Source organism: Castanea sativa, chromosome 7 (genome assembly GCF_040712315.1).
Source record: "Castanea sativa cultivar Marrone di Chiusa Pesio chromosome 7, ASM4071231v1".
NCBI lineage: Eukaryota > Viridiplantae > Streptophyta > Magnoliopsida > Fagales > Fagaceae > Castanea > Castanea sativa.
The window spans coordinates 43,698,683-43,723,319 of record NC_134019.1 but is presented as its reverse complement, the minus strand read 5'-3'; the positions used below and the strand labels follow the sequence as shown (position 1 = coordinate 43,723,319).

Here is a 24,637-nt window from a genome sequence, read left to right as displayed (position 1 = left end):
TCTCCTTTCGTGACGCAGTCTCCTCTTTAGGCCATCAATCTCTTTCTGCATGGCCCTGGCATTTCTCTCATAAGGAACTCTACTTCCTCCTTGCGAATGACTAGCACTTCTGATGGTGTGTGTAGTATGTACACTTCCTTCTCGGTTCTTTCCATGATCAGGATGTAAGGAGTGATCCTCACGCTGGGAGCCCACGAACTCTGCACTGCGTGGTGGTTCTGATCCTACCATGATGTCCTAAACTTCCTCAAAAACTAAATTCCCACAGACGGCGCCAATTGTAAGGACACAATTCAAATTCCCTAGCCACGACTGGGAGGAAAATGGGCTTGAAAGGCCTTTCTTTACAATGAATTTGTAGAGGGTGGGTTGGTAATTTAGATTTCAAGAATGGTTTAGACAATTACAAAAAGAACGGGCTTTGGGCCCAATGGAACAAAACAAAGAATCGTTTGCAAAGAGTAAGACTGAGAAATCGTCCTCGGATTGTTTCCGAGGATGGTTTATAATAATGTTTCTCAAGTTTGAATACAAGTGTTGATCATCATTTACTATTGACTCTATCTCTTCTACTCCAAAAGTCCTCCCCTTCTTCGTATGCCTTCCCTCCTATTTATATTCTTTTCTTTCCCTTCATCACCTTCCACTTTCTGGTTGCAATCCTCATTTTTGGATACTTGTCCCATCCATTCTTCCCTAAAGCCTGCTGGGATTAGGGACCAAGTTCCAAGCTCTATGCTCAGGTCCCATCCTTCCATCTATCCAGTCAGCATATCAATTACAGAGCTTTTAATGTATGAGCGGTGGTAGCAGCTTTATTTTTAGATATTCCACCGTTCTTTCTATTGTCCTCCACGTATACTGTGTATCCCCATAGTTGTAGGACTCTTTATAATATAACCCAGGGATACTAAACTTCTCTTCTTATGTCCTCGGCCTAGTAATCCGAGGACAAATCTTCTCTTCGGATGTATTCGGCTATTTAAATAGTCCACGATCATTTTGATGTCTTCGGATTTGGGTTTCCAGCCCAAAATACTTCGCTGGGTCATCCTTCATATATTACTGGGCCCAACACCCCTACAGCTATGTTATCAATTAAATATTTAAATTTCAAGTTTCTGTTGTATAAAATTATGTATAAAAAATAAGTTTATGGACCAAATGGTAAATAATATCTAACTAGCACAAAATTTGACATTTGTGTTAAAAATATAAAGAAAATACAATCCAATAGTTAAATTTTTAAAGCATGTAGTTATACTAACTTTTTTAGTGACCAAACATTGTCCTATATTTAATATTCATGTTATGGAATTTTGAATTTCTAAAAAATAATGTTCTGACATTTTTATGTGTGTAATAATTTTTCATTTAGAGGTCTATTGGATATGATTTTTATAAGCATCGCTCATATATTTAGCATGCATGTTGCTTCATTTTGAGGTCTAATAAATTTTCATTTACAGCCATATTAGCCTCTTTAAGTTGATTTGCGTAAGTGCATATGTTTAGTAGGGTGTGGAGGGTAAGGGTTAGGGTTCAAGTTTTCAAGAGGGAGTTTCACATATATAACCACTTAGATTAGGCTAGAGTAAAATTTCTATCATATATAAAATAAAATAAAAATTACTCTAAATCTTTTTTTTTGTCCAATTTTTTTAGGGATAATTATGCTTCTCTCTCTTGATATCCGTTTAACCAAATTTTGTAAAATTAATATTAAAAATGTTGTGTACTACCTTGGCTTTTGCTTAATGGCAGGTTTCCAAAATTATCCTCAATTTCAATCTCAAAATCCATTGTTTTAAATTTTTAATTAAGGTTTATTTTAAATTATTAAGTACGATTTTTCTTTTTCTTTTTTCAACAGGTTGTTGATAGATTTTCTTGCTAGTCTTAGTAATTATCCTAAACCGGGTTCATCTCTTTCTACATTTTATAGGTATCCAAATCCAAAGTACCAAAGGCTGCCAAGTACTGTTGTTTCTTGGCCTAAGAATATTAGACATGAAATAAGGAAAGTAACAGAGGAAAGGCGTAGCATGTTTCTGGTGGTTACAGTACTGCTTGCAACACTCACCTATCAAGCGATACTTACCCCTCCTGGTGGAGTTTGGCAAGATAATGGTGTTTGCATTACCACAAAAGCAGGGAGTAGTTATCATCAGATTCCTCCCTTCAATAAAACAGTCGGAAGTAGTAATTATCCTAAAATCATTTATCTGAGTAAGTCCAATACCACATTAGCGTGTGAACACAAAGCAGGGCAGCCATTGCTTTGGAAGATCGCCTTTTTTAGCTGTTCCTCATTTGTAATACCACGCTATTTTCGTTCTCAAACTTATTAATTGTTCTCCTAATTCTAAATTTGTACATTAAAATTCTGTTCCTCGAACTCAAATTCTGTTCCGATGCTCAAAATCTGACGATTCCATTAATGTTTAATGTAGGCCTCTACTTTGTTTCAATACAGCTTTTACCCCTGGCAGAAATGATCAGACTCAGTGCAATACCATAAGCAGCACACAGAGCAGGGACAACCATTGCTTTGGAAGTAACCTGTGGGAAAAAATTCTATATAACTGTGAATAAATTTCAGCAAGCACAGCGGAAGCACAATCATATAAGAACACAAAGATTTACGTGAAAATTCTTTCTCTTTGAAGGGAAAAATCACGGGATAAATTCCGAATAATTTCACTATATTAAATAGAGATTACAACACTTAAAGATACAACTTAAGTAAAGAAAAAACTCTCTTTTTCCTTTCACTCGTTGCTCTCTTCCTCATTGTGTATTTTTTACAATTTTCTCTTGCTCTCTCAATTTTTCTCTTCTCTTTTGCTTGCTCTAACTCACGCAATTCTTCAAGATTGCACCTGTCCTCACACTATGGGACTTCAATTCTTTTCTTCACTCCTCTTCAAATGGCCGAATGGCCTCTCCTTTTATTGCTTCATCTTTTCCTTCTTTTCTCCCTTTCACACTCCTCACATCTAGTCACAATAAATACAAGCCACTGACCTTGACTTTGCTTCAACCAAAAAGTCTCTTTCTTCAGCTCTCTTGGCCGAATGGCCTTTAATGCATCAACCCTTCTTTTCTTCTTTTTCTCCTCAACATGTCCAACAAGCCTAAGCTAACCAACTCCAATAAATCATGCTGACTTTTGTTCATGATGAAGAAAAGATAAAAACATTAAAGACAAGCTCATTAAATGAGCATGTCTATTACAAGTGGGCTGGACTCAAGATGCAGTTCACCCAACAAAACCCCTCTTTTCTGATATTTTTGATTTACAGTACTTACACGTTGGAGCTGTATGCATCTGTAATGTGTGTCAATTTTTATCTTTAGTTCTTTGATAATAAAAATTTAGTCTATGTTTCTATGGGCATAGTTAAAGTACTTAATGTATGCAATATCCTCTATTATGCAATATCCCCCTCCCTAAATGGAAAAAATTGCTTGGGATAAACCCTAACGACAGTATGTTCGATATTCTTCATCAACCATTGAGCTGCAGTATTACCCATAAAAACTGGGTTCATAAAAAATTTGCGTTCAAAAATCCTTTACAAAAAAAAAATGACCTCCTTCCTCTATCACCAATTGAAAGAATTTGGACTCAACAAAGAATTAATTCAAGGATAAAAAATATATATATAGAAAGAGTAGCCCTTTTCTTCTCTTTCGAAGCCTTAAGGCAAAAAAAAAAAAAAAAAAGCCCACAAAATTACACAAAAAGTGCCACAAAATTTGCTTAGATCTATATAATTACACAAAATCTCCAACAGGAGAAGCTTAGCCTGTGTCTCACATGCATCCACATGCTAGAAATAGCAACCCTTGCACAAGCAAGAACTCTGGTCTCATACCTGTTGACAAAAAAAATATATAATTAAAAAGTTTCAACAAAATCAAATGCAAGAAGAAGAAGAATATATATATTCAAACACATCATACAATGATTATCAAAGAACTAACAACATCGAAAAATAACATTCTAGTTAATTCAATTTGTCAATAGGGGCAACAAGTTCAAAATTACCATAAGAATCTCAAACTCAAGCCACTATAAGGTGTCAATAGTTGATTGTCGTCGATACTACTACATGGTTAGTGATAATCTAATAAGAAATAGATATATCATATTTACCGTAGTACACACCGGAAACATGATTAAGAAAGCGACATCAATCAAATAATCATATCAAGTAAGCAACCATATGATTCTCAAAAAAAAAAAAAAAAACCAACCATATTAAACATAGAGCAAAAATGATGAGGGTACATCTAAACCACTAGCGGAGCCAGAGAGGGGCGAGGGGGGGGGATCTAAACCACTAGCGGAGCCAGAGAGGGGCGAGGGGGGGGGGGACCTGCCCCCTGACTCCTAATTTTTTTTTTTTTTTTTTTTTTTTATTTGTCACATGAAAAAAAAAAAAAAAAAAAAAAAAGAAATAAAAAGACTTCTACTTGTTGAAACTTGAAAGTGACCAAACCACCTATTTTACTTTTTTTTTTTATATCATTATTTATATCATTTTTACTATTTATGATACTTTTCACAGCATTTTATTTTTGAATGATGCTAGAGATATTACAAATTTTACTACTTATGTCTTACAAATTGGCATGTCACCAATCACAAAAAATAATTTCAAACATTTATTCATTATATTTTTTAAGTAACACTAATCATATTTTTACTCCATCAGTTTGTAAATTTTTTAGTAGCTATGAATTGGTTGTTTTTGTTTATTTATTTTAAGAATATGAAATTTATTCATATTTACTTACAATTGTTTATTTATTTTGTTATTATTGTTGATTAATGTTTTTTAGATAAATTTCACTTTTAATATCGTCTTTTAATTTTTCCCTCTCTAGACTAAAATTCTAGCTCCGCCACTGATCTAAACCAAAGGCCGACAATGGCTATTACTCCATTGTCCATTTTATTTGACCCCATTAGCTATTATAATTCTAGTCTTTAATTTTTATTTTATTTTATTAGTATTATGGCTTTAACATTTTACTTACATGTGACTCTCAGTGAAATTTTACTTCTTATATGCTATCATAGGCACACTTGAGCCTAGTATTTGATCTTATATTGTTTCAACATCAATCTTATTTTCTTCCTTTTGCTGTGATCTCATTTTAGTTCTGGAAATTTCTTCCTAGACCCTTGGCAAATATCAATATTCAAGAAAAATTGCATCTTTTGGCTAGTTCATAGTAGGTCCACACTAAATCTAAGTTATCCTTACTACATAGAAGAAGTATTTCTTTTGTCCCTTTTCAATTGATCTTCATTTTTCTTTTATGAACTGATCTTCATGTTCTCATATTCATGTGGACCTTGTGTGATACCCCTGTATCTATGCAAAAATGTGGTCATAGAAAGCCAGAAACCCTAGTAATTTGCTAAGGAAAAAAATAAACAAGATATGCTCAATTTATTTGTCTTAATCAATCCTAATCATCCACCTCATAACCCACCACCCCCCTCCCCCAAAAAAAGCAAAAACAAAAGAAAAAGAACCAAAGAAACAAATTATCGAAAAAAAATTATCCACATCACATTCATAGTCCGATAGGTCAACAAAGTGTAACATTTAATTACATCTTGAACTTTATCTATTAAAAAGTCTCTAGAAGCAATATACTAATACCAAACCAGAGAACACAACAAAACTTCTTTTTTCTCTCTCTCTTTAGCATCTATAAATAGGACATAAATCCTGACAAGGATTAACAATGATGTAAAAGCATCTAAACCAACAATAAAGAAGGCCAATTAGTTCATTTTACTTGATCATGTTAGCAATTACAAGACCAATTTTTTTATTGTTCTATGTTATGTTTCTAATCCACAACCCTTGCTAATTCACACACCATTAGCCATATTACGTACCAATCCACAACCATTCTATATCACACAACACAAAATTATTCCCTTTACCAAAGTTCATCATTCATCCCAACTCTTACTCATTACCTAACAATTCAACAAATTACATTAAAGGCCGGTTTGGGTAACCCTGAACGCGTCCAGCGTTCGGCGTTTTTTTTTTTTTTTTTTTCACTGCTCGCATCTGTCTTTTAGGAAACAAAAGTCATTGTGCGTGCACTGTTCACGTATTGTGCGCGCACTGTTCACGTATTTTTTAGCAATTTTTTAATTAAAAGTGGGTCTCATAGTACTATTTACACATTTAAAATTTATTTTTCTACAGTGTTTTCAGTTTTCAGTTTTCAGCTGTATCTAAATGGACCCTAAGTTTTTTTTAAAAATTACTACACAACAAAAATACTACCAAAGCATGTCTCTCTCCCACGTGTCAACTCTCAACCATTTATTAATCCATTAGAATTCCATAATATTGTCCCATAACATAAACAAACAAATTTTCCAATCTTTGAAGTACAAAAAGATACCATATGCTACCAATAGCCCACAATAAATTTACAAATCAATAGCCAAACTACCAACCCACGGCCATCCCATTCACAGAAAACACTCGAAATTATTTACTCTTCACATTATACCCATGTCCATTCATCCTAATTCTTGTTCACTACCCTACAATTCAACGAATTAGATTATCAAATAATAAGATATACACGTCCTAACTTTTTTTTTTCTTAATTGGTAAGTACGCACACGCACACCAATGTATTTTGAACCAACAACCTTACTTTTCACCCTTTTTTTCAATGGGGAGGAGATACTGGTTGAGCTAGAACTCATTGGCCTCATGTTTCAACTATTCATTTTTTTTCATTTACGAATACTTGAAAATGTCATCAATAAAAAGTGCGTGAATAAAAAGATGGAACAAAGAATATACCCTTAAAGGAAGGGAGCCACTATCACAGTCATCTTTGCTTGCTACACTAGCTGCTTGGTTTGATAACTCGGTCTTCTTCTGCATTGATGTGTAAATTGCGCCGTCATCCCTGCAAGTCAGGGTTCACACATAAATAACTAAAAACAATGCAAACGCATATCAAGTAAGTGTTACATTTAGAAGAACATAAGTTAGCTATTTGATAAGATGTAGCCTAGGCTTTAGGGTAGAAACTTTAAGCAATAGAATATCCATGATTTCTAAGTCGTGATCCAAGAGATATTTTTTGGTGGACGCAACCGAAATATCCAACACCTTGAAACCAGCAGAGTCCTGGTCCTCTTCTAATAATGGAGAAACTTCAAGTATGACACAATATAAATAACGGCACTCGACTTCAGGTAGCTCAAGATACTTACTGCTCCTTTTATCCTTGTTCCTATTTCTATCAAAATAGGTAACGGACGTAAAGAGAATGCAGCATTTCTGGTCACATAAATGGATAAGACTATGAGGAGCTCTACTAGTGAGAAATTCGTGCTTCCCAAAAAATTCATTGGGAATGTTCAAACAGCCCTCGAACCACTCATCTTTATCTATATCATAGGTGTGCATAACCAAAACATCCTTAAGAAGATAATCATCGAAGGGAAAAACCAAGTAGAGAGTATTACCAACTGCTACAGCCTTATCATAATCTGTATCACCACAACCACCCCTACGTAGATTGCGCACGGGAGGATTCATAAATTTAGTCCAATAACGATCCGTGACATTGTATGTGAGGAAAAAACAATCATTATAAGTATCATCGTGACCGCAATACTTCCTCCAATGCCTAGGATGGAATGATGTAACAAGAATCTGTTTTGTGGGCTCAAGAAGAGCTGTAACCATATCAAAGGACATCGCATATGGAGGATCGAGTAAGGGTTCCCAAGTTCCTAAGTTCGGGTCAAAAACCTCCATCTAGGGAAACTGATCTCCAGCATTAGATCGTAAACCACCACCTAAAACATATAATTTACCATCCAGAATGATTTTGTGAGGCTTAAATCTACTAACAATGGCTGGAGGACCTAGCTTCCAACCACCACTAACACAAGTAAGGTCTAACGTCAAAACTTGATTGGTAGATTGGCTGAGACAATAGATAGATGAGCCTGAAGCTGCAAAGTAAGTCAATTCGTCTAGCTCCACAACCGAAAACGGTTTGAGCTTTTGCTTTTGCTTTTGATTTTCCAAAGGAAAGTCTTTGTCTGCGCTTGAGTCTGAGATCTCTGGGACCTTAATGCAATACCATTCCATCCTTTTGCTCATCCGGTGGTCATTCTCAAACCCACCGAAAAGGATGACTGATCCATCATCCTCTGTCGGCCTCAATCCTTTTGATGTTGTCGCTGAACCTTCCTCAGCCATAGCAGGAGCTTGCTTTTGCTTTGATACAAGGTAATAAGGGCTAATTAGGGTTAGGGTTGTGAATTGGATTGAGAGCTACTTGAGAGTTGGGACAAGAGAGAGGCCGGTTTTGGCTGACAATTTAATATTAGTATATATAAAGGCCCCTTTTTTGAGAAAATATAAAAGCCCATTTAAATTTGCTTTACATACTTTTTTTTTTTTGGCCCCTCATTATTTACTATTATTCTTTGGGGCTCACATCCACACGTGAAATTATTTAATAAACAGCACACTTATTTTATATTATACTCCAGTAATAATATAGTAATATAAATTATTATTATAAATTATTAATATAAATAAATAATTTGTATTATATATATAATATTTACGTGATTATATTAATTTTGCATGTTGAGTTGTTTTGATTTGTCTTACATCAAATTTGGTATCAGAGCAAACTTTCAATCCATTTGAAAGCATAGCTGTGAGACAAGCCAAACCCAATTAAAACCCTTCACCACATGCTCCAACTTACAATAGTCTACCATCATCATTGTACCAATTTTTTTTTAAACTAATAATAAGAGAAAAGAAGAGAAGAGATATTCAATGTGCGACTCGTTGCTATTGCCATAACAAGAGAAGAGAGAAGCTATTCAGGACACCCTTCATATTTTGCTATGGATTTTCATTTCTAAGTCTACCTTCTCTCATGTAAAAAAAAATTAGGCAATTCAGTTGCTCATTATCTAGCCAAAAAATTCAAGTCTAATAATGAATTTTAGATTTGGATGGAATCCATCCCTAATGATATAAGTCCCCTTTAACCCATGACTCTATGAAGTCTCTTATCTTTTTTTGATAAAGTGACCTTTGGGTTTGGAATCTCAACAACAGCAAAAATTGAAATCGAAATTTGAAAAGTGTTCAATTGTGTACAAGAAAAGTTTCTCCAAAAAAAAAAAATGTGTACAAGAAAAGAAAAGGTCTCTACAACTCATTGAAGAGCTTAATTTTTATTATTATTCAAAGTTATGTATGCCTACAATAATCTTCTTCTTCATTCTTCAATTAGAAGTTGCGCAAAGTATTTTTAACACCTTACATGCTTGCAATTAATATGAGAATTGATGAAAATATATTATGTAATAACTTTTATTTTTTGATAATCTAATTAATAACTCTCAAATATAAATTTTATTTATTTTTTATTATTATTATTAAAATAAAAATGGATTACCGACTTATTAGAGTAGGAAAAGAATGGGAGAGATCCGAGTCCTAGTATTTATCTATATATACTTATATAGTCCTAGTCGCTCTCTCACTAGTTCACGCTCTCCATCTGTTTTGTCCTAATTCCTAACCCTAACCCTATTTCTCTTCCTGAAAAGTAGTTACTCTCCATAAGAAATTTCCTTTAATTCTGCTATGGAAACATCAACGACTATCTTCAATTCTACCATGGAAACATAAACGATGAGCTTGAGACAATTGAAGCGAAAGCGATCAAGGACGAGCCTCAAACCATTGAAAACCATTGAAGCCAAAGGATGATGCTTCAAAATCATATTTGGGGCTATAACTAACCAGTAATGGGGAACGATTAGAGTGTCGGTGAATCAACGATGGAATGGTTCTGTATTACGGTGCCAGACTATAGACTCTACGTAAGGGCAAAGAAAAAGCTCAAGAAGCTCAAGGCAAAGCAAAACCAGGCAAAAGGAAAATTTTCGATCAGTTGAATTTCTTGGGGCATTACTTAGCAGTGCTCTAGGCAAAGGAGAAGCTCAAGAAGCTCAAGGCAAAGGAAAAGCTGACTCCGTTGTTAGCATTGCAATTTCACCAACTGAATCACTCCTACTTTGCAGCCGTGGGCTCATTTCTCTATTGCATTAGCCGAATACCAAACCAAGTTTGTACGTTTGATATTAACTCTCCTAGAGATGGTTGGAAGTCAGGTCTATTCCGAGACGAAACCACCCTCCCCTTACACCATCGTCCTCGAAGGAAAGTTGTACCTATTAGGACCAGGAGATACTCATTGGATGGAGGTTTTGGACCCGAGTCTAGGAACTTGGGAACTCTTACCCAATCCTCCTCCCTTTGTGATCACCCCTCGTATTAATATAGTTACCGCTCTTCTCGAGAGCTAGAAGCAGATACTTGTTGCTTCACTCTTTCCTTCTCCCGGTCATGATTGTTTTTCCTTCACATATAATGTCGAGGATCGTTGATGGACAACATTTGAAGTGCCTATCGTGCTTGAGCTACATGGTTTGGGTGGTAGTCCAAGTAAATATAAAAATGTCGTAGCCGTCGGTAGTCCAAGTAATGTTCTCTACTGGATTTTGTTCGATAATTGGAATCCAAAAGAGTTGGTTATGCACGCTTATGATCTTGATAAGGGTGTGTGGTCCGAGGGCCGGCTGCACATTCGCGAAGGCATTGTTGAGAATGATGACCATACCTATGATATATATTGATCCTCTTCTTTGTATTTAGGCGATAATAATTTCTGCATTCTACTGCAGGGTGTGAAACTCAGTTAAATGCGTGTTGTGTCGTACTTGAAGTTGCTTACCAACTTTTAGAGACCGAGCAGCAGTCGGAGCTCAATATTTCCATTGTGTATTGTGAGAACTATCCCATGGATCACACCGTACTTGGATTGGATGCTCAGTTGCTGTAAGGTTCTATCTCTCTACAAGAGGTAACGAGCTAACCCAATGAGAAAAAATTTCACTTACATAGCATTTTTGTTTCATTTGAGAGGTTGTCTAGAACTTTTTTTTTTTTTTTTTCATTTCCATTGTATTATGGATGGACTAAAGTTGGATATTGATGTTGAACATTTAAATTTTTTTAATTGTGACACTGGCGTGTGAATGAAGTGGTTTTGAAAGTTTCATGAAGAAGCTTTATCAGGCATTTTGAATATGCTTCTTTTGAAGACTCTTCTCCAACTTCCCTGGGCATTGTAATACCTTTTAAAAGCACTTCTTTATGACTAACAATGGGAATTTATAATGGCTTGGTGAAGTGTCATGTTTTACCCATAAGCTCACTGGTCCTCATTTTTAATTGAATTAATCGCAACTCTTTATTTGAGAAATGAATGTTGCGTATTTTTCTTGCTTTAACTTCTTTGCCTAGATTATTTAGCAATATATATATATATATATATATATATATATATATATTCTTTGCCTAGATTACTTCTTTACTTAACAAAGAAGATCTTTTGAGAGAGAGAGAGAGATTACAGGTCTTTTCTGAGTTATTTTTAACCGACCGATATTATGACTAAGAAAAGTGAGAGTTATCTAACATTATATAGGTGGGAGTAAAGTTAAATTGACCGGATTCAACTTTGGTATATATAGTCTATCAACAAGAGCAACACCTGGACACATGAAAGAGTGTGTGGGGGGCTCATGCATGTTGGCTTTGTTATAAAGCTATTTCAGTTCAATTATCAATATAATATACTAAAAAGAATTATCAAAATAATATACTAAAAAGAATTATCAAGATTGAAAATTCTATCATCTTACTTGACAAATACTATACTAAAAAGAATTAAGCCCCAAACCTATATTTGTTGATATATAATGCCTTTAATTGTTTAAGACTTTAGGTGCAGCAGATATTCTATCCTAATTTTTGCTCAAAACTTTTTATCCTTGCCAATCAAAAAAATTGTGAATTGATTAGGCTCAATGGCATATGAAAGATTTGGAGCAAGTGGCTGCAAGGACATAATTAAAATACAAAATATCTTCTCCATTACCAAATGAAAAGGGTATAAAAGAAATGGGCAATATATAGTCACTACAAAAAACGGGGTCTATAGCCGCGTTTCAAAAACGCGGCTATAGACACCGAAAACGCAGTTATAGACCTAAAGCCGCGTTTTCTATGGTCGCGTTTACAACCCCGGCCTAAGCGGCGCAGCAACAGACCCTGCGGGTCTGTAGTCGCGTTTTTAAAAACGCCGCTACAGACCAGACCTGAAGCCGCGTTTTTGAACCACGACTATAGGCTTCAGGTCTATAGCCGCGTTTTTAAAAACGCGGCTATAGTCAGCGACCTATAGCCGCGTTTTTAAAAAACGCGGCAACAAACCTGCTTTGAGCTGTGTTTAAACCGCGGCTATAGGTCTTTTTAAAAACAAAAAAAAAAAAATTTACTTGGGTTTTTTTTCCCCCAAAAAATTCAAAAATTCAGCTTTTTTTTAAAACAAAAAAAAAAATTTCTGGGTTTTTTTTTCCCCAAAAAATTCAAAATTCAAACAAATTTTTTTTTAAAATTAAACACAAACCCAAAAAATTCAAAATCAAACACAAAACCAAAAAGTTTAAAATCAAACACACCCAGAAAATTCAAAATCAAACACAATATACTGACAGTACAAATGCAACTTTCTCCAAAATATAACAATACAAACCATGAATCTCCTCTCATTCAACAAAACCAACCCAAATTTAATACTAAATCCATTCAAAGAACACAAAAGCTCAAGAACACAGACCTATTTAAACATAAGCACAATATCAGCAACACAATAGCAAAAATAACTTCTAGCAAAAGTATAATACCCATAAAAAAATTAGAGAATTTTTACCTCAAATAGTAGAGATAAGTGAGCCTTTAGCTTTTCTTATGAAGTTTTCCAGTGACCCTTGCTTGAAAAATGAAGTATATGGTGGTGTGAAGTGTACCGGTGTGTGCGTTGTATTGAAAGAAAAAAAGAAGGAAAGAGAGAAAAAAAGAAAAGAAGAAGCAGCAGTAAAGAAACGAAGAAAAAAAAAAAAGAGCTGTGTCGGAGTGAAGAAGGAAAAAAAAAAAAAAAAAAAAAAAAAAAAAAAAAAAAAAAAAAAAAGAGAGAGAAAGAAAGGAGAGCTGGGCGTGACTTGCAGAGAAGAAAGAAAGAAAGAACCCAAGAAATTTCTGGGTTCTGGGTAGGTGGGAAAGAATGACCAAAGAAAGAAAGAAAGAAAAGATAAGAGTGGGGGTAGGTGGGAAAGTGGGGTTTCGGGATTTTTTATTAGTGTTACCTATAGCCGCGTTTTTCAAAAACGCGGCTATAGCCCCTCCCTTATATTTAAAAAATAATTTATTTGGATGCACGTACAGCTCATCCTTTTAAAAAATATATATATATTATTTCACTGGACCTATAGCCGCGTTTTTGAAAATGCGGCTATAGCCCCTCCCTTATAAAAAAATATAATTTATTCGGATGCACAGGTCATCCTTTTAAAATATATATATATATATATATATTATTTGACTAGACCTATAGCCGCGTTTTTGAAAACGCGGCTATAGCCCCCGTATTAAAAAAAAAATTTATTTGGATACACAGGTCATCTTTTCAAAATACGTGCAATATTTGACTGGACCTATAGCCGCGTTTTTGTGAAACGCGGCTATAACCCTCCCTTATAAAAAAATTGCTCTACTGTACATAGCACCCTTTAAAAAAATATTTTTGTCTGGACCTATAGTCGCGTTTTTATAAACGCGGCTATAGTCCGGACGTAAAACGCAGCTAAAGGCCCTAGAAACGCGACTTTAGACCTAACCTATGGCCGCGTTTAACAAAACGCAGCTATAGGTTGGGTCTGAAGCCGCGTTTCTAGGAAACGGGGCTATAGGGTTGGTCTATAGCCGCGTTTCTTTTAAACGCGGCTATAGGTCAGGTATAGCCGCGTTTTTTTATAAACGCGGCTAAAAAACGTGGCTATAAAAACGCGGCTATAGCGCGCGTTTTTTGTAGTGAGCTAGAGTGATGGACAAAGACTCAAGTAAGCTTTCAAGTAATTAAGATGTTGCTACTGTTTCGTGACTAGTGATACAGGTAATTAGAGTGATGGATTTGGATTTAGATTTATATGTTTTGGGCCTTTTGGCCTTATGCTAATAAATTAGCTCAATTTGTATTATCTATTGCTACTGGTAATTAGATTTATATATTGCTACAGTTGCTACTCATCTATATTATCTATTTTATACTATATTTCATTAAAAAAAATCTTTTTTTTTATTGTTTCTCTTTCTTCACATATAACAATCATCATCCACTCTCTTCTTTTATCATACATTAAAAAAAAATGCAAAATGAATAGTGTCAATGTAAATTTACGTTGTAACAAACTTATAAACTTACACAATATTATACACTAATTGATGTGGGTCATTTTTTATACAAAAATATGTAAATCATATATGTGGGTGCCCAAGGACTGAGGATGAAGTTGAAAGGTCGCCGCATTGATGTGGAAATGCTGCAAGCCACAGGCCCCAAGGAAGGAAGCCGCCCAAGGAGGAGAAGAAATGAATCATGGTACTCTGTGGTATTCTAAGTGGGAGCTGGGATTTGAAGAGAGTGGAAGTCGATGGGCAGTAGGGAAGCTTCTGGCCTGGTGTAGCATGTTGCATCCGCATTAAATGGTAGACAACAGCTTTATCAGCCACATTGATGAGGAAGTAATTTGAACAGTGTAAGCCACAGCTAAGCAGGCTCCTTCCACCATCTTCTTTAGATGTGGAAGATAACAGGTGTCCAAAAAAGGAAGGAGGTTAGGTAGAAATGGATGGTGGAGATGTGATGGAGGTAGAGGTATATGAGAAAAGAGGAGAGCATTGGAAAAGGGATGGGAAGAAAAGAGAAAAGTAAGAAAGAAACTAAGAAGAACATTGAGAGAAAAAGAGAAAAAAAAAATTGAACAGTATCATTTGTACATAAACTCAACCTCCTCGGGAGAACTTGGGTAGAGCTTTATGCACATCATTTTTCAATATAAACTTGTTTCTAAACAATAATTGTCCTCGGGCAGTGATCCTTGTTGTTGTTCATTTCCATCTCTTACAAATTTTATTGATTTGGGCCAGGATTAAGTTGGGTAACTCACTATTCTAAGTGGGCCTGGACTACAAATTCTTTGGGTCCTTACAATATATATATTATACACCCGTTGATGTGAGTGCTCTTAGAATTACAAAAAATATTACGCAACTTTACCCATTACTCACAACTCACCATGTATACATAAAAAATAAAAATAAAATAATTCACCAGTTGTGACAAATTGAGCAAATTTTTGTTATAGCATGGTTCAAATTCCCTTCAATTAAAAAAAAATGCAATGAAAGGCATACATTAAATCATTAATAAACCATTTTAAGAAACTTTTATAAAAAAAAATGAATTTTTTTACAACATTTCAATTTATCATAAAAAGTTTCTTAAATTATTTTTGCCAAATTTTCCTATTTATATATTCCCAAATTGCAATCAGGAAGGACTCTAGTGGGGGAATTTGCCATTGCCAAAGCTTTTTTTGGCTGTGCAGTTTCGTTGGACCAAATCCTTGACCTAGTTGTTGATTTGTAGTTCCCATCCAACCAAAGTTTCTTCACACGACAATATTTAATTGTTCTTCTCTCTTTTCATTTATGTCAGTCCCTTTTTCTTCATTCCTCTTTCATGTAAGTTCTCATTCACGTGCACTTTACCTTCACAGGTCTGCTCCTCTCACATGGGTGATGAAAGAAAACTGACTTGTAGAACCAGCTCCGAAAAGACTATCATGGTAAAGAGCCTAAGCTTGACAGAAAGCCCAATAAAGATTTATCATATTATTTTAACCAAGTAATAAATAGTTTTAACTTTTAACTTTTATGGTAAGTGATTCTAAAAAAAGAACTTTTAAATTTTATCTATTGAGTTTATTAATTTTTATAATTTTAAAGAGAGATATTTCTTATGATAAATATTAAATAGTCCTTCTGTCCTATTTTTATTATTCATGTATTAAAATCAAACCTTGGAAGGAAATCATTTGATGTATATCATTTATATAAAAATATATAAATTTTCACAATTATTTAATTTCTCAACAGGAAAAAAAAAACTCATTTATTTAAAATTTATTAATAATTATATTGGTTTTTTAAATAAATTATAGAGCATGTTAAAAAAATTATTTTGAATAATTTGGTACATCCAAAACAAAATAAGCCCCTTCTATTAAAAAAAAAAAGAAAAATAAATAAAGCCTAACAATTTAGGACAAGAAGTAATATCTCAATATGTGATGAAAATCCAAAAAGGACTGCTTTATTTCATTGCTCATATGCATGGGTCCATGACCATATTTATTTCATATTATTGCTGGATTGCACAATCTGAAGTCTGAACACTTTCAAGTGAGAATGGGTTATGGGTTTCTCTTTTCCATGACCAATTCTCTCATGCATTGATACACAGTCCAAGATGTTTTGTCGGATATACCAATCATTTTGTCCGGTAGGCCAAGAGTTATTCGTTGAAAGTACAATAATTTTATTGAAGATATTTCGAAATCAAGGGATTTTGTATATACATACCGGTTACAGGGTACACCTCAAGCAAGGCTCCTTGAATCAAGCAATCACACCAAAGCTGGCACCTAAAGTTAAATACGTGCCAAATAAAGGAAATCTCTCCATAAGATATTTTTTACATTTAATATAAATATTATAATCTTATTGAAGATATTTCGGAATCAAGACTCATGAATTAAGTACACGTGAATCAGGCTTCTTGAATCAAGCAATCACACCAAAGCTGGCAGCCAAAGTCGGCAGCCAAAGTCAAATCTATGCCAAATAAAGGAAATCCTTCAATGGGATATTTACAGTATATATTATAATCCCTCGATGGGATATTTTCCTTTATTGTAAATATTATAATGGCAGATTTGTTGCGCTTGATTCCGAAATATCTTCAATAATTTTGTATTGTCGGATACCATACCAAACCAAATGATCATATCAAAACTCAAAAGCAAATCAAAATCACAAAGTGAGAAAGAAAATATTGTCAGATAAGAGAATTGAAACAAGATATACGGCTTCTTCATACTGAGGAGAGTCTAGATTGGTTTTCAAAGTTGGGTCACTAATGCATGTGACCAGGTCAGATCAGCTCGAATGCGTGGCAAGCAATGAAAATTTAGATGTCTGAACGAAAGACAATGAAGAAACCTTGCTAAACGTGGTGAGGCTTCTGATTAACCTTCACTAAAAACTGGTAAAAAGTCTTTTGAGAAAATCAAATTCTGAGCATATGATAAACATTATAGTTTAAACCAGTACGTGCATATACCAAAATAGCAATTAATACAACAAAGATTCAAGGTCATCCCTTCACGGTGATTTCACCTATATTATATACTTTGTGGAAATAGAAATAAAGCACTATAGTATTAATTAAAGTAACAAATTGAGATGTGACATAAGCTCTAGTGGTTATGAGTTCACTCTTAAGAGTTTAGAAGGTGAAAGTCTCAAGTTTAAATTCTGCAATGAAAAGCGTTTGAAAAATAATTTCATACGCTTGGCTCATACTCACTAGCATTCTTGATAATGCACTACTATGACTCATTCGGATCACTTGCTTCCGCAGGTCCAGGTTCAACAAATAAAGTGTCATTATGATCATGCTCAGGTGGAAGATGTCAACTCAAATCGCCCCGTTTACTAAATTTTTTTCTCAGCAAAAATAAATAAATAAAGACATGATATCCAACTCTCGTGATAATTAATAAAACTGATTACAGTAGCAAGATATGATTTTGATATAGTCTGATAGTCTGGTAATTAATGGCTTTAGTTACAACTAGTCTGATAGTCTGGTAATTAATGGCTTTAGTTACAACCTACGAGTAAAAAATAGCAATACCTAGGTGTCGGCTTCAGAGTTTAGATACATAAACTTCCATATTTGAACCTTTTGTCAAGGAATGCTGATTGTCATTTGTTCACTTCCTCAAAAAATTTATTTATGGCAGATTGTTAAACTGTGTTGTGCCCTAAACCTAAGTCCACTAATAAAAGTTCAAACTCCCCTCAAAATTAAGAGAATATGTATTTACGGCAATTATATTTATAATGGTTGTAACTTTCTAGTCAGACTAGAGCACAATAGGCAACTACTTTAATAAAAATCTAAAATTTTAAAATATATAAAATTGCTTTTTATGTTGCTGTTAAAATTTTTTGAAGATCAAAAATATGAATATTCTAGTATCTACTTTATGAGAGCGTTTGGATCCGCGTTTGTGTGTCCACGTCCCATTTTTGCTTTTTTTTTTTTACCCAGCAGCATATATTGACTTTTCAGCCATGAACAGTGCACAAATGTACTGTTCACGGGTCCCACAAATCTCTCCCCAATTTTTGTTTTTGTGGTCTCATCCAATTCCTAACCGTTTAAGCCCTAACAAGCTTTTTAGTTATTTTGACTACTTTATTGTGAATGCTCTAATGTCCTTGTATATAATGTATTATAACCATGGTTTTAAAAACCGAACCGAGAATAAAACCGTTTTTTTCAAAATTTCCGGTTTTTAACCGGTTTTTCCCGGTTTTTGACCGGTTTTCCGGTTTTTGACCGGTTATTGACCGGTTTTGATACATATAACCGGACCGGACTGCACCGGTTTTTCCGGTTGAACCGGTCGGACCGGCCGGTCCGGTCCGGTTTTTAAAACATAGATTATAACCCTAAAGCCTCCACTTAATTTTTCCCTGCTCCATTTCTTGACTTTGTCACAATTTTAAAGTGTAGGTTTTTGTTGTAAACCTAAATTTTTTCTGTTTAAAAACTTAATAAAAATTGAGAAAGAAATATTGAATTCTCTAAATATTTCTTAAATGCAATCAAGATGGTGAGACAGGCATATTGCTCACTTTGAACACTTTTAGATTAATTTATTTTCTCAATTTCTTTTGAGCAGTAAATTTGATGTCTAAAATTTATGTATTTAGATAATGTTTTACCTTGATTGTTAGTAACTATGAATTTATTTGTGTTTCTTTATTTTAATGATATAAAATATATACTTGTAATTAATTAAACTATGTATGAAAAAATAAATTATAATTTACGTTTATATTAGATTTTGAATGACAATTACAATTGTTCAAAAATATTTATTTATTTATTATTAATACCAGTTAATATTTTGATTAAAAAAGGGTAAATATTTAATGTTCTTTTACTACTGCCCCTAGCTCAACTAAAATCTTCGCTGTGCCACTATTTTTCCTAGTGTAAACTATCTCCTTGTCACCACCTACCAATACATAAATTTCTTGTATCTTTTTTTCTTCTCTCTCATCTTTAATCTTACCTACTATTTCACTCTGATCTCTAGAAATGCAACCTCTTGCTCTCTCTGTCTCCCTTTAGAATCTTTCAATATAATTATAGATACAATTGTAAAGGGTGGCTCTAATTTATGCCTAAACTTTTGCCACGAGTTTGGCACCTTAAAAAAATAATAAATAAAAATTTCAGTTTTTAGTCTTTTTGAACGTATTTGGGTGGGTCTCTCACAATATATATCATAAATTTTTTAGCTTCAAACATGTTTAAAGCTATTATTTTGCAATTTAGAAGGTAACAATTGAAGAGGCAATTCATGTGTAATTTTAGTCATATGACCTTGTTTATGATTCATTTTACTTAAAAAGAACACATAGATAATTTTATATATCATCACACACACACACATACATACATACATACATAAATAATAAGATATATATTCCCTTTAGTACCTTTAGCAAGAACACAAAATAGAAAATATACCAACATCACATTTTAAAAAATAATGTATACATATTTAACAATTAAAAATAATGAATACGCATTATGGATAATTTTAAGAGCATCCACATTAGTGGTGTTAAATAGCTATATTGTTATTGTTAGCACCACCAAATACCAAAATGTAACCTACATGGTGGAGCCAAAACTATATTTTTTGGCTCCACAGCTACAGTAGTGCACAGCTACTTTTGGCTGTCCACGGTAGCTGGGAATATATATATATATTGTTTGTGCATTCACACGGCTTTTGATTATTTTATTCATTTTTATTCTTTCTTTTACTTTTATTTCTTTTCTTCTAGGTTCACACGGCTATTGTTTTTTTATTTTTTTATTTTTTTATTTTATTTTTTCTTATATATTGTTTTTTTATTTGTGCATTCACACTGCTATTGTAGTAGATATATTATTTTATTATGATATTTATATTATTTTATTGTGTTAAAAGTTAAAATAGATTTACTGATACTAGATGTTTTGTAAAGTGAATATGTAAAATAGATCAAGTAACTTTTGGTAATGTCAAATAGCTAAAAAAATAGCTCCACCAATGTGAATGCTCTGAGGGAAAAAAATGGTGCAATAAAGGTATGTGCTCCCAAGGCTTGCAATCAAACGGTTTGGTATATGAAAAAAATAGCGATACATGCATCACAATTGTTTGACTGCCAAGGTTTGCAATCGTATTATAGGTGTACGTAACTAGTCCTAGAGCAATGTCTTGGTTTTCTGGACTGCTTAAAAATTTGAGCAGCCAAATTAATTTTATGATCTAAATTTTACATTTTAAGATGCAAAATTTGAAATTTCAGGGGTGCTAATATGCAAATTTTCATCTAAGTTATAGGTATTTTCACCTACTCTAGGGGAAGAGCCCCCTAGCTCGGCCTCTACCTAGGTGGTTATTATTTCTGTCAAATTAACTTTTAGGATTTGAGCTCTTTATGTCTTAATTAGAAATATTAAGGTTTTGTTTGGTATGCGAATTTTAACACATATTTTTAATTTTTAAGCAACATTATATATATTTTTAAAAAAATTAAAAACTGTTATTTAAATCCATGTAACCGCCTTCCCACCTCTTTCTCTAAAATCTTTCCCTCTCTAGAAAATGCAAGCGCTCTTCTTTTCCTATGTATATCCTAGCAAAACTTGCTAGAGCTTGTCCATCATCACCTTTTCACGTCTTGCTCATTGCTGTAATTGTGGAAGTTGGTATGGATTTCTTCCCAAACTTGCTTCACCTTGTAGTCCTTTGTATTTCGGTCTCTCTCATATTCCTTATTTATAAACAAAAATCCAGTCATGCCAAGTTGCCACCCGGTAAAAAGGGATGGCCAGTCATTGGAGAAACATTGGAATTAGCCACGGCTTGAAGAAGAGGAACCCAAGAGATCTTCTTTAACGACAGAATGAGAAAATATTCACAGGATCTCTTCAAAACCTCACTGTTTGGTGAGAACATGGTTGTGTTTTGTGGTGCTTCAGCAAACAAGTCACTGTTCAACGATAAAAAAAATCTCTCCACTTGGTGGCCACGCTCCATACTAAAAATTGTATTTGTATCTTCTCCTGAACTTCTTGAAGATGTAGCCCAAAAAGATTTTGCTCAAATGAGGAGGTCCGTGGTTGAATTTCTCAAGCCCGAAGCTCTTCAACATTCCATACCCATCATGGACTCCATGGCAAAGGAACACTTGGAGACAGAGTGGTCTCCTTACAGAAAAGTCAAAGTTTATCCACTCTCCATGAAATATACCTTTGCATTGGCTTGTAGGTTTTTTTTAAGTGCCACAAATCACAACCATGTGACAAAATTTGCTGATCACTTTGCCATTATGATGCAAGGTTTATTGTCTGTGCCTATAAATATACCAGGCACAACCTTCAACCGTGCCATAAGAGCAGGCAAAGTTATTCGCCAGGAGATTTTAGAAGTCATCAAACAGAGGAAGAAGGAGCTATCCGAGAATAATGGGACAGTTGCTCGTGACTTTTTGACTCGCTCGCTTCTTGAATTTAATGAGAATGGAAAAGCTATTAATGAGATTATGATTGCTAGTAGAATTATGTCCTTACTTATTGCTGGCCATGATTCCACAAATTCAGCAATCACATTTGTGTTGAAGTATCTAGCAGAGTTTCCTCATGTTTACAGTGAGGTCTTCAAAGGTACTTCTCAACGCTTGAACCCTGGCTTCTTTTAATGATTTACAATTAAGCTATACTTCTTTTGTTTCTCAAAAAAAAAAAAAGCTATACTTCTTTCCTAGTATAAAATAATCTTTATCAATAGTACTAGTGTCTCTACCATTTAACAATTTTCGATAGTATAATGTTGAATTGCGGTTGGGGATCAACTACAATTTCAATTTAGAATTCATTTTCATATTTTCTATATGTATATATTCAACTAAACTTGGTGTATATCTTTGTTAATATAGCACTGCTTAATAACTTCTTCTTGGATTAAAATTTGAAAATTTTCACCTTTAAATTAAATATTTTTGTACTTCTTAATATGCATGTTAAATTACATATTAATCGAATGCTATGTACTATTTGATCAATAACTTATGTTATTTATTATTCGATCAAAGCCCATGTTTTGTTGAAAACTTAAAAATATAAAAACTTTAAATTTAAATATTTTAAAAATAAGACAATTATTGATCTATGATGATCTTGATATTTTGGACAAATATAAGGTATAAGAAAAAATATATAATTTAATGGTTTATTTATCAAAATACATATCTAATATAAAATTATTAAATGGTCTAGCATTATCAATACATCTACATACACACTATAGATGCAAAACCTTACTGTGGCTCCCTAAGAAGAAATAGAAACTTTTTTTGGTATGCTATATGCCTTCAGACAAATGACATAACTTATAAATGAAATTTCGAATGATTAATCTAATGAAAAAGTGGGCCTTATTTGTAAACAGAGCAAATGGAAATTGCAATATCCAAAGGCCCGAATGATTTGTTGAATTGGGACGACATTAAAAAGATGAAGTACTCTTGGAATGTGGCACTTGAGTCTATGAGGCTAACACCACCTACTCAAGGAACATTTAGAGAGGTTGTAAATGACTTCACTTACACAAATTTTACTATTCCAAAAGGGTGGAAGGTATGTGACACTTTCCAAGTTACCAGTACATGAGCTAAATTATACATCAATTCTCTATAGTGATGATTCTTAGTGTTAATCCATATATTTGCAGACATTTTGGACTCCATATTCGACACATAAAAATCCCGAATACTTTCAAGATCCTGAGAAATTTAATCCTTCAAGATTTGAAGGGAATGGACCTGAACCTTACACTTTTGTACCATTTGGAGGAGGAGCTCATATGTGTCCTGGGAGGGAGTATGCTCGATTAGAAATACTAGTGTTTATGCATAATGTGGTGACAAGATTCAATTGGGAGAAAGCAATTCTAGATGAAAAGTTGTCTTTCAATATAGCACCCATTCCGGTTAATGGTCTTCCAATTTACCTTAAGCCTGATAGTCATAAATAATAGATTGAGTCAAACATTAATTGAATGACACAAACTTTGTATAGGAAAATGTTAAATCTACTACCGATTTTACTGTAAAATTTTAAAAATCTATCTAGCAATAAATGTAAATTGTGTCATTTCAATAACATAATAAATGAATGTTTAAATTATTTTTTTATGATTTGTGATATATCAATATATAAGTCTCATGTAATAAAAATTGTAATATCCCAATATCAATCATATGTGCTTAGCATTTATTTATTTCTTTTTATTCTTGGGAAGGATGTAAGCTTATCAATTGATATGTCATCAATCATAAAAATAAAAATAAAAAAATAAAAAATGTAATGCAAAAATTTGATTATTATGTTATTGAAATAACTCAAAAAGAAAGATTCATTGCAATATCAATTTATAAGCTTTCGGTAATAAAATTGGTAATAACTTTAGCATTGTCTAACATTAATGAGTCCCCCTCTTAATTTCAATTATGCTTTAATTTTTTTTTGCCCCCAAGGAGTATATTTATGCTCATTGTTGATTCAATAAAACTAACTACTAGTCCCCCAACTTGGAGAAATTATACAGTGTCAGAGCATTCACATCAGTTTCCTAAAAAAAAAAATCATCAATCTCCTTAAATACTATTATCTAAACTTGTAGGGACACGATTTTCAGAACAAGCCTAAAATGTAAGGGATCTTAACCCAGTGAACTCAGTACAATAAATTTGTAGATAGTGGGTCAAAGAGCTAGGTTTTCGTGCATGGATAACAGTTAATATGGTTTTGGATGATGAGCCAACAAGAATTGAACCCAGTTTGTGCGAGAAAGTTTGTCATCAGCACAGTCTGAGGAGTTCTATTCTAGTATATATTAGATGACAATGGTTACAGGAGTTGTTGAGATTGCTACAGTGTTTTCTCTTCTCTTTTTTCCATCCTCTTTTCATAAAGGGCCTCTTTCATTATGTAATTCCTTTTGGATGATCTTAATCCTACACTTGTTGATCTTTTGAGCCACCACTTGAATGTTTGTCCCATTAGACACCCTTTCTGGCCTTCTGTGAGTTGTGATTGTCCATGTAGCACTGTTCAGGGGTTTTTTCCACATAAATGCGGTCAGAAAGTTAGCTGCAGGGCATTCAATGCGGTGTAGCAGCTTTTCCTTAGATAT

General features: G+C 33.7%; 1 protein-coding gene across 1 annotated transcript; it reads left to right on the top strand.

Annotated features, from left to right (window-relative positions):
* Positions 1 to 21,077: 21,077 nt before the first annotated feature.
* Positions 21,078 to 23,671, top strand: LOC142642877 (beta-amyrin 6-beta-monooxygenase-like). Its single transcript, XM_075817317.1, has 3 exons — positions 21,078 to 22,107; positions 22,892 to 23,079; positions 23,174 to 23,671. Exons 1-3 carry the CDS (start codon positions 21,348 to 21,350, stop codon positions 23,474 to 23,476), a joined length of 1,251 nt encoding a protein of 416 aa, XP_075673432.1. The 5' UTR covers positions 21,078 to 21,347; the 3' UTR covers positions 23,477 to 23,671.
* The last annotated feature ends 966 nt before the right edge of the window (positions 23,672 to 24,637 follow it).